Source organism: Enoplosus armatus, chromosome 11, assembly GCF_043641665.1.
Source record: "Enoplosus armatus isolate fEnoArm2 chromosome 11, fEnoArm2.hap1, whole genome shotgun sequence".
NCBI classification, from domain to species: domain Eukaryota; kingdom Metazoa; phylum Chordata; class Actinopteri; order Centrarchiformes; family Enoplosidae; genus Enoplosus; species Enoplosus armatus.
In genome coordinates this window covers 3,595,329-3,607,086 of record NC_092190.1, presented here as the reverse complement: position 1 = coordinate 3,607,086, position 11,758 = coordinate 3,595,329, and the positions used below count along the sequence as shown (strand labels likewise).

At 42.8% G+C, this 11,758-nt stretch overlaps 1 protein-coding gene across 1 annotated transcript; it reads left to right on the top strand.

Moving 5' to 3' along the window:
- Positions 1-3,388: 3,388 nt before the first annotated feature.
- LOC139292919 (olfactory receptor 10A6-like) lies at positions 3,389-4,330 on the top strand. Its single transcript, XM_070915321.1, has one exon. It carries the CDS (start codon positions 3,389-3,391, stop codon positions 4,328-4,330), a length of 942 nt encoding a protein of 313 aa, XP_070771422.1.
- Positions 4,331-11,758: the final 7,428 nt, after the last annotated feature.

Genomic DNA, 11,758 nt, shown 5'->3' with positions numbered 1-11,758 from the left:
AATGTAGAAATACTCCATTAATCCATTATTCCAAGAAAATATTACACAGTTCCACATTTTGCTCCAAACTAAATGATACTTTACAGAGACAGTACTAACTACCCTGTTGTTTACTTTGTTAGTTGCATGTTTGGGTCTCCACTGTGCTGCAGTTTGATATTATTTCTCTCACAGGATACTGAAACAGCTGCACACCCAAGTTCATGCTGAAAAACAACAGCTATGCCCTCTGAGGTAGCCATCACACGTGTTATTAGAAGGACAGTCATCACTACTGACTCAGACTGTATAATAAAATTACATCTGGAATCTTTTTGATCATTTTACTGAGGTGTGAGGTATTTGCTTCGAGGAAGCGTCCCACGAGGGGTCGGTCAGTAATTAGCTGTGTAAGTGTGGCTGCAGCCAGCCCTGTTCCCAGAGGCCTGTTCACCACTGTCCAGGTGGCACACTGGGGGGTGGGGTCACAGTAGAGGACCTAATGACACTCATTACAGTGAGTTTACATCACCTCTGGGCTTGTGTGTGTGTGTGTGTGTGGCCCAGTGTTAGTGAACTTACTGTATCCAAATAAGTTTGAGGGTGGGCTCATTGCATCGCATGTATTTCATCATGACTGGAAATTTCCTTTTCAATTCATCTTTCGGACACATACACACACACACACAAATCAAAACAATTTGTTGTCGTCCTCTTGTTTGTATAATTACACATAATCTATCAAGTTATAGTTAATACCTAATACCTAATCAGACCAGAAAGGCCTCCAAACCTGGAATCTGTGCACTGTGCATCTCTAAAGTTCTTCTTTAATGTCTACTCCCGTGGTGCCCACTATAAATTCCTTTTGCCCCATTCACCTCACCCTTATTTTTTGGCCATTTGTTATCGTTATACCAACAGACACTTGAAAGGCTATTGTTAACATTAGCCTAAAATTGCAGCAAACTAAGCTAACTCTTATAGCAATATGAACTTTTTAGGATACACCACTGTCATATTTCCCAGCGGTGACTCGCAGAAAAGCAGCAAATTTCATCATATTCCCTTCCGTGATCCGTCATCCTGGCAACTGTAGACTACCTTTACGACTTCTTCTGTCTGAATGACGCTTGACAAGAGGGTGCAAGACGCAGTTGCATTTTTGATACAATTGGGTTTTAATATTTATAGGACAAATGGGAAATTGTATCAAATTGAATACACTGATAAAAGACTAACCAATAGTGGCTGACATACAGTGTCACCATGTAATGTGCATGATCCACATTTAAACTTGATCACACATTTGTAATGAATTTTGCATCCTCCCGAAGTGATGTGGTTTAACAGAGTCATGGAGCGCATCAGTGGAGGTTGTCCCTTCGCAGTCTGCACACACGCGACGTTGCATTCCCTCTCAGATGACAACTACATCTATGTGAATCTCAAAAGGGTTCCAAGATATCAATGACCAAGTTGTTGGTGCACAATGCAAGGTTCCCTGAGTGTCTGACAATTGTCCTGGTTCTACATGAGACTCATTTTGGCATAAATCATTTCCGTAGTGGTTCAGCGCTCAGAGTTGTGTTATCAAGGGCTAGAGCTGTGGCTGGGCAAACATTCAGCATGTTGAAAATGCACTTTAGATGCTTGGACAAGTCAAGAGGCACATTACAAGTCAGTCATCAGAGAGTCCGTGCGCACACGTGCATCCTCTGATGGGCTCGGCAGTTGGCTGCTCCAGTTGCCCTGAGCTCGGCCTGACATCACAGAATTGCTTTTTGCGTTGTGAAGCGCTTCTCAGAGACCAGGTTCGACTTTGTTTATGCAAACAACTCATCCAAGGCTCTCCTCACATCATTGAGTTGAAGACGCTTGTTGGCAGTTCCAAATATGTCAGGCTTGAGCTTCACATACCTTTATTGAAGGGACAACAGGGACTTTTTTTATTATGAAAGATTGTCTCTTTGCTCCAGCACCACCCGCAGGGACGTGTACCAGGAAGTGAGACTAACGGGTTAGCCAGCTATTTTTGGACCTAACTCTGTCTCAAGTATGTATTCTATTTCTGCCAACAGATCCCCCTAAATCCTTCACACTGGTCCTATAAGTTAGCACTTTTTGTGATGTTGAGGTAATTAGCATCAGACTACAGTAAAGACTCAAGCCTGCAAAGATAAATGTAATCTAACCCTGTTGGAGCAGGTTTTGCATCATTGTCTAAACTTAATCCTGCCACAAAGGTTCCTCCTGCTTAACGCTGATAAGACTGAGACACTGATCATAGGTCAAGAGGCTGCTAACACCGTAATATCAAACAGTCTTGGTTCACTGTCGCACTCAATGACTCAACGTTGCTTTATCAAAACCTCAGCTTCGACCAACATGTTAAATCAGTGGTTCAATCCTGCTTTCATCACCTCAGAAACGTTTCTAGGATTAGACCCATTTCTTTCTGCCAAAAATCTGGAAACTGTCCTCCACGCCTTTAGAACTAGTCGATTAGACTGTAGACTGTAATCCTTTGCTCTCAGTGAAAAATCTCTCTCCCGCCTCGAGCTCATCCAGAACTCTGCTGCCAGGGTTTCGACTCGGACTAGGAAATATGATCACATTTCACCGATCCTGGCCTCCTAACACTGGCTACCAGTTGCTTTTAGAATTGATTTTTAAGCTAACGCTGACTACTTACAAATCCCCGAGAGGCCTCGCCCCAAGTTATTTATCAGATCTTTTATTGCCTTGTGTCCCTTTCCGCCCCCCCCTGAGATCCGCGGATGCGTCGTTCCTTCTTGTTCCAATGTCCGGATCGATCCACAAAGGTGACAGAGACTTTGCAAAAATTGCCTTTCGATGATTTCATTCATGTTGTCCGACCTGCACGACATTTTAGTTCATTTCATGCTGTCTTTGTGTTTTATAATGGGTTTAGCTTTCATGGCTTTGAGTTTGTTTCGCTCTCTTCGTGTTTTATAATGTGTTCTGTTTTTATTGTAAAACACTTCGCAACTGTGTTTTGAAAGGTGCAATGATTTGCTCAAGGTAACTTCAGCAAGTAAGTTACCTTCAATGTGAAAATCAGCTGCATCTTGATTAATTCCTTGGTGTGCTTTCATCGCTGAAAGATGAGTATAAAGTTCAGCAGCTGCTCCTGTTTGTCTCAGCAGGGAGGGGGGGGGGAGTTTGTCCACATCTTACTGCAACTCATTTACAACTAACTAATCTAAAAAAAGCAACCTCTACCAAAGATATGATGTTTATTAGTTATCAATGTACTACGACTGTTCTTTAATCTCTTGAAACACATGGATTGAAACATTACATGTCTTTTTTGCAGACACGTATTATAATATATTAAATATATATTATGTACGTATTAAACATATTTTGTCTTATCATTGGGATCATGGAGAACTCCACATCATCAGAGATGGTGTCATTCGTGTTGTCTATGTATACTAACATAGGGAACTTAAAGTACCTGTATTTCACTCTGGCAATGCTATTTTACATATCAGTTCTTTTTGCCAACGCTGTTCTTATTGTCATTATTTATGTGGACAGAAATCTGCACGAGCCCATGTATCTATTCCTGTGTAGCTTGTTTGTTAATGAGATATATGGCAGCACGTCTTTGTTGCCCTGCTTGATGGTCCACATTTTGTCAGAGACTCACGAAATTTCTGCCTTTTACTGCTTCCTTCAAATATTCAACATTCATACATATGTAGCCATTGAATTTGGAACTTTGACAATAATGGCGTATGACAGATATATATGTATTTGTAAGCCTTTACATTACAATGTCATAATAACTAAAAGAAAGGTGCAAAAGGTCATTCTTGTTATTTGGACAGTTTGTTTTGTAGAAGTTGGAGTTTTGTTGTCTTTTACCATTCGTTTACAGTTTTGTGGGACTGTTGTCAACAAAGTTCATTGTGAAAACCATCTCGTGGTTGAACTTTCTTGCTCACTGGACAGAACGGTATCATATCTTCATGATCTTGTGTTTGGCCTTATTTTCACTGTTGCTGCTCCACTCATTTACATTTCATTCACTTACGTAAATATTTTTGTGGTGTGTTTAAAAGCTTCCAGAGAGACCAAAATAAAGTCTTTCGAGACCTGCACTCCACATCTCGTGTCACTCTTCAGCTTTGTCTTTGCTTGTTTTTATAGCCTGGTCAGTCAAAGATTTGACATGTCGTTTGTTCCACTTGAGCTGCGTGTTATTTTGTCAATGTATGTGCTGATCATTCAACCTCTTCTAAATCCAGTGATATATGGTCTGAAGTTGTCAAAAATCAGACATGCTTTTAGTAAGTTTGTGACATTAAAAACATGGTAACTTCATCGTACAGTGATGGTATTTGATTTCCATAGTTTGTTACTGATGGCGATATATGAATAATATTATATCATATACATTTTGTTTATTCAACATACTGTATTTATTTTTCAAAAGTATTGGAACAGTGAATTCCTTTATTTTTGCTGTAGACTGAAAACATTTGGGTTTGACATCAAAAGATGAGACAAGAGATCAACATTTCAGCTTTTATTTCCAGGTATTTACACCCAGATCTGATACACAACTTAGAAGATAGCACCTTTTGTTTCAACCCACCCATTTTTCATGTGAGCAAAAGTATTGGAACATGTGACTGACAGGTGTGTTTTGTTGCCCTGGTGTGTCCTATTACATTGATTATTCAAACAAATAGCGCTGAATGTCTACGTACGTACATTTATAGTTAGAGGTGTAACCAACATGAAAACCAGAGAGCTGTCTATGGGTGAAAAACAAGCAATTGTGAAGCTGAGAGAAGATGGAAAACCAATCAGAGCCATTGCACAAACATTGGCCATAGCCAGTACAACCATTTGGAATGTCCTGAAGAAGAAAGAAACCACTGGTGTACTAAGTAACAGACGTCGAACAGGTAGACCAAGAAAAACAGCAGCAGTTGACGACAGAAACATTGTGAGAGCTGTAAAGAAAGACCCTAAAACGGCTGTTAGTGACATCAGCAGCAACCTCCAGAGGGCAGGAGTGAAGGTATCACAATCCACTGTTTGCAGAAGACTTCATGAACAAAAGTACAGAGGCTACACCAGAAGATGCAAACCACTCATTAGCAAGAAGAACAGGAAGGACTGATGAGACAAAGATGAGCCTTTACCAAAGTGATGGAAAGGCTAAAGTTTGGAGAAAGAAAGGATCTGCTCATGATCCCAAACATACAAGCTCATCTGTGAAACAGTGGAGGTGATGTCATGGCTTGGGCTCCGTAATCTTCATTGATGATGTAACGCATGATGGCAGCAGCAAAATGAACCCAGAAGTCTACAGAAACATTTTGTCTGCAAATTTAAAGATCCTCCTAGAGATCCTTCATCGTGCAGCAAGATAATGCCCCAAAAACAACAAAGGAGTTCATCAGGGGGCAAGGAGTGGAAGGTTTTAGCCTGGCCAAGTCAATCTCCAGACTTAAACCCTATGGGGCATGCATTTTACCTGCGAAAGAGGAGACTGAAGGGAGTAACCCCCCCCCCCTCCCAAAACAAACAACCAACTGAAAGAGGCTGCGGTGAAAGCCTGGAAAAGCGTCACAACAAGAAGAATGCAAAAGTTTGGTGATGTCAGTGGGTCACAGGCTTGATGCAGTTATTGCAAGCAAAGGATTTGCAACTAAATATTAAGTCTTATTCACTTTAATCTATTTTAAGTCTATCTGTTCCAATACTTTTGCTCGCCTAAAAGTTTGGTGTTGCGTTACAAACAATGCTATCTTCTAAGTTGTGTATCAGATCCAGATGTAAATACCTGGAAATAAAAGCTGAAATGTTGATCTCTTGCCTCGTAGTCATCTTTTGATGTCAAACCCAGATGTTTTCAGTCTACAGCAAAAACAAAGGAATTGGCCTCACTGTTCCAATAGGGGAGTGTATATTTGACAAACGGACAATGAAGAAGGTATTTCCTTTCTAGCAATAGCTGAGGAGAATGGACGTGTAGATGTTCGTCTCCCATCACTGAATATCTTCCATTTGCCTCAAAACATTTCACCAAACTAAAATCTTTTCCCACCTGTCCATCATGATGTCAGATGGAGGTTAAAGGTCAGGGGTCGTGGTCTCGGCTTTAGCTGGATTTAGACCCAGTAGCTGCAACAAAGTGAAATAAGAGTATATCCACGGTCTGGAGATACCCTGAGTTTTCTCCAGACCTCCGGCCTCCAACACGAGACCCCTTTTAAATGCCAACTGCTGCTGCAACAGCGCCACCTGTCTGCAGGGAGGACAGACAGAGCGCAGAGAGAGAGAGAGAGTTGTATAATGGACAGTGACAGTGCTGTGAGGTAAGGTAGAAGTACTGTGAGAGAATACAAGGTGTAACGCTTCTGAATGTATCTGAATATATGATCAGTTACCTGGCGAGCAGCTCCGCCTGCAGCCCGGCCTCCTCTGCGGCCCGCGAGGCGGCCTCCTCTTCTCTCCTCTTCCACTCCTCTTCTTTCTCCCTCCTGTCCTCCTCCTCCTGCTCTTTCCTACAGAGGTACTCTATCCTCTCGCTCTCATCCATCTCCTGTAGCTTCTTGCTCTCCGCCTCCTGCCTCCTCTCCTCTTCCAGGCGCAGACGCTCCAGTTCAGCTGGATGGGGACAGAAATGGAATTACTACCAGCTAACGGGATAATGCAGTTGCCGCAGTTTGCCTCGGAGCTCTGGGCCTCGCTGGCTCCTTATAGCTGTTTTTGGGGGGCTGATTGTCTGGTCTCAGTCCAATTTATACACAAGGAGAGACCGAGGTGACGGTTTTCAGCGCAATACTATTCATATCTATATAGCTAACGTGTTTATGATTCAATTGTTTGCAAGAGCACAGAGTTCTTCATGATTTTGCTCTGAAAGTGCACCAGATTGATGCATTTAACTTTAAAATGTACAATATTTTCTACCGGGGGAGCATGTCCCCGGACCCCCCTAGAGGGTCTGAGGTCCACCAATCCTTTCTCTTCTTCATCCTTTTCTTCTTCACTGCTACTGTCCTCACCTTTCCTCCTCTGCTCCTCCTCCTCTCTCCTCCTCTGGAGCCGCTCCACCTGCCGCCTCCTCTCCTCCTGCCTCCTCCCCTCTCTCTCTCTTTGCGCCTGTTCCCGTCTCGCTCGCTCCTGCTCCTCTTCCTCGTGCTTCCTCCTCTCCTCCTCCTCCGCCAGCCTCTTCAGTCTGGAGATAGAGATTGAATACTAATCATTTAAAACTGTTAAATGGTAGTTTGTGTGCTGCAGCGCCCCCCCCCCCCGGTCAGTCAACAGCAGGGAATTTCCCTCCGATTAAAGAGGCATGGTAGAGGACAGTGTGGCTGCTTCTCCTGCTGCAGTTTATCTTCGTTGTTGCCTTTGACACCATTTGTCTGTGAGTATTTTGTATCACTTTTTAGACACTATAAGCAGAATATAGTTGCTATATTTTTTGGGGGGAAAAGCTCAAACACCAAACAGTGAGAGCAGGAGCTGGTAGAGACCAAAACCAGAGCTGAAAGAGTAAATTTGATATAGATCGCTTACCGATGACTCCCCAAACGACATATATGATGGTTGGAGAGTACCAGCACTAGGCGTACCGGACATTTGTCGTCATGGTAACAATGATAAACGCGTGGTTATTGATTGCAGTTTGGTTAGGTTTAGGCACCGAAACTACTTGGTTGGGTTTAGGAAAAGATCACGGTTAGGGTTAAAATAAGAACATCACGAGACTTAAGTAGGTAAGTTAAAATAAGTCAGTGGTCTCCGGGGGGGAAAGTCCTGTGTGTGACCAATCCAAATGTGCTTCCAACGTAAATGAAGCGGAAGGAAGGGATCTCTCAATGGCCGGTACCAACAGGAGGAATGATTACAGCCAGCAAAACCTGTTTCAGTGTTTTAAGACAGACTTTGGGAACCTATCCTGTGAGGAGTCAATGAAGAAAAAGTAGGACCTGAGCTCCTCCGCTCTCTTCCTCCTCTCCTCCTCCAGCTCGCTCTTCACCCTCTCCTCCGTCTGCGCCCTCTCCTGCTGCCTCCTCTCCTCTTCCTCCCGCTCTCTCCTCTTCCTCTCCACCTCCTGCCTCCGTCTCTCCGCCCGCTGGGCCAGACGCAGAGCTGCTGCAGCCTCCTCCTCCTCCTGACTCCTTCTGGGCCTGGTGGACTAAAACGCACAGTCCAAATATGTATAATGACTAAAATTATTATTTAATGCAGATACTTTGTTGTGTTTTTTTTACTATTTGATATTATATATTTAATATATTGAGTAAAAGAAGGGGAATTGATGGATTAATTATGAATAACTCTGGTATCATATCATTACCAGTAATCATGTAATAAAGATAATCTAGTGTTAAACTGTCAGACAGCGTTAGAAAGGTTACAAATGTGTAAATCAAACACATGTAAAAGTGTTTCCTACCAACCTCTGGCTTTACTGGGTTCAGCACCAGCTGTTTCTCCGTTACCATGACGGTTGAACATGACGACAGGCGGCCACGTGATGAAGCGGGTCCCGTGGCGCTGGCTGGCACTGTCCCCTCACAGGAAGAGGCAGCTGACCTCCTGGAGCTCCTCTGATTGAACCGGGATGCAGCGGACCTGAGCGAGCTCACTGATCGGACGCTGCTGTGTTTGTCCACATAGGTGGAAAGATGGTCTGTGTCTTCCTCTGAAGTTGTTGCTGTTTCGTTACTGTGTCTTTGTGTTGCAGAGGGCCTCTTGGTGGATTCTGGGTGAGACTCTTCTTCCATTTCCTGGTTGATCTCCACTTCCTCGTTCTCCAGGGGGCCCTCGTGGTCTCCTATGAGCAAAGGAACGAGAGAGATTTTCAGATGGCCGTTGTTAGGCGACAGTTTCAAACAGACAAGTGTCACGTAGAATGACTGTTTGCGATGTCGCACCGACGACCAACTCTTTGTGTTTCAGCCTTCCTCTCCTCTTCCTCGCAGCAGACTCTTCCCTCTGCCTCGTCACTTCTCCTCGCTCTTCTCTCCCCTCATTCATCTTCATTTCTCCTCTCTCTCCTCCCCCGTCTGTCGTCCTCCTTTGCTGAAAGACAGAAGAGTCATTGTAAACCTGAGCGGCATGTCATTTTATGTTTCGCTTCAGATTGATACAGGCCTTCCTATTTTTGGTATTTCAGTGTACATTTGAAACATTTGACGATTTTTGGTATACTTTATAAATAACTTAGTATGTAATCAATGCTTTTTTGGGGCACGTCTTTATTTCATAAACTTTGAGGATGTACTTAGAAACTTCAATAACCCCAATAATTGATGTGCTCTCCTCAAACTGATTGGAAGCAGCTACCTCACCGCATTACACAGTACAAATGTCAATAAGTCAATCAGTCAATTAATACTTGCCACAGACGGGACAGCAGAATGGTCCTGAGTCTCTGCTGCTTCTCTGTTGGTCTTCTCTCGTTTCTGGCTCCTGATTGATTGAACATCACTTCCTGTCTTTTGCCTCTGCCATCTTCCCCCCTTCCTCGTCCTTGATGTCTTCTGTCCATCTGATTCTGCACTTTTCAATGTTTTCACATCCCTTTTCCTAAATAAACGGAGGGACATGGGTGGGAGAGAGTGTGAGCAGCTTGTTCTTGTTTCTTAGAAAAATCAAAAGGGCTCACGAACCAAAGTGTCTGAAATGTTTGAATCTCGTGAGAGTTTGTGAGTATCCCTAGTTCACCCTGTGGTTATGGCAGCTTCTTCAGCGTCCTTCCTCTTAGTGTTCTTCCTCCTTTTGTCCACAGCGCCCCCTGTTGTTGTCGTTGCTTCATTTGGGTTGGCGTTCTGCTGGCTGCGTCAGACATCATTTCTTTAAACTGTGGCGTCTCAAATGTGAAGGATTGATTATTTCAAAGAAGTAAGAAACGATTTTAGCATAAATGGTGCAAGATTTAAACTGAAGATTGAGCCATGTAGAGAGGCATCTTGAATGTCCAGTTTGGAGATAAAAGGTTTGCAGAATGGCACCTATGAGTACCAGCAAGTTTTTTTTTTTAATTTGAGAACTTTAGTGCCCAGAAATCCTGCGCAGCAACCTTTATCCTGCAGAGATAACGGTGGGAAAGATGTCATGTTGGTTGAGTCCAGCCTCTTGTTTATCCGCTGGACGCTCAAAGAGGTCAAATAGGGGGTCATCCACAGATCCAATGAAACGTTACTTGCCATGCAGATTTGAGGGTTCTGACAGGGACATGGGGAACAGCTGGTCTTTTGTGTGTAACAACAAAATGAAATGATTGTCTTTGGTGCAAAAGAAGAAAGGCTCAGACTCAACTCTCACCTTGATTCTTGGCCTTTGAAACTAAAAATTGTATCAGAAATCTTGTTGAAATCATTACTTTCATTTTTAGAGTCATCAGCTAACTGAGGAAAAATCCATTCATACATTTACACGAGATAGATATAAGTGAGTTACACCAACCCTGGCTGATGCGATCCAGACAGATGGTTAGTCTGTCCTGCGCTGCCCCGCTCTTCCTCTTCGTCTTCCTCCTCAGCCTCAGTGTTGCCTCCTCTAGGCTCCTCCTTCCCTGCCCCCTCCTTCAGTGGAGGCATCCTAACATTGCTTTTAGCATCCTTTCTCGGCTCCTTCCATGCTTCCGCCACTGCCTCTGCGCTCCTTGTTTTTGACTCGGTCAAAGCTGCTGGAACCACAAACTAAAAGTTTTGATAAAATTCATTCAAATTCAAATTCTGATGAAATGAGCAGCAGGGTTTTACCTGGGTCTGCGTGGCTGCTGGGTGCATTAGTCTGTGTCGATCTGTGAAGATCTAAGAGCTGGTTGGAGAACAGAATTCAACAAATAGTGAAAGATATTGTACAGACACAAAGGATGCTTAATGTCTGAATAGTAAAATGAAATCCTTGACTCTTGTGTTTGTTTTGCTTGGCTCCATTAGATTGTACTGGAGAGCAGCACAATCTGCAAACTAAGGATTCTAATAAATTGGCATGATAGCAATACAAAATGAACAGTGCTATGAGCTGCAGCGCCATAGTGTGAACACGGCATGGAGGATTTGTACTTAATTATACCACCCATTAAAACGGAGTCACAACACAGACATCAGCTCCTCATATTTTGAAACTGAATAATACATTATCAATTTTGTTATCTCCAAATTTGGTGATTTTTAATTTCCAGATAAACGTCAGGGTTGCTACTTCTCGGGCTAATACAACCGTTTCAATATATATTGGATGAGCTCAAAAGTGCATTCTCACTAACCTTTAATACAAGGCTAGTGTAAAAACCTGACACTTCCAGTCTTTGGCGCACATGCTTTACACCTTTGAAAATAGTCAGTTTACCTTGTGAATGGACTGATGGTGCTGGATGTCACCAACAGGGACGCCTGTGTTCAGCTCCACCCCTCCCTCTGCAAGGCAAACAAACACTGTTCTAACCCGGTGAACTTCTGACAGCAAAAAGTAATTCAAGATAGAAGAAAATACAAAGGCAAACAGAAAGTCTTTTGTTCAGAACAGTTTTAGTGCTGAGGATATAAGAATTGTCTGAGTGTTATATGTATACAGTGCTTAACAAATTTATTAGACCACCTGTCATAAAAATGAGAACACACAAATATTTGAGAAATCTGTCAAAAACTTGTTTCAAACTAAAAATTGTATTGTTATTTATTAGGCAAATAACAAACTGGAACAACTAAGTAGTCCTTATTCACATAAATTAACCAAAAATCTTAATATTTTGTATGACCTCCTTTGG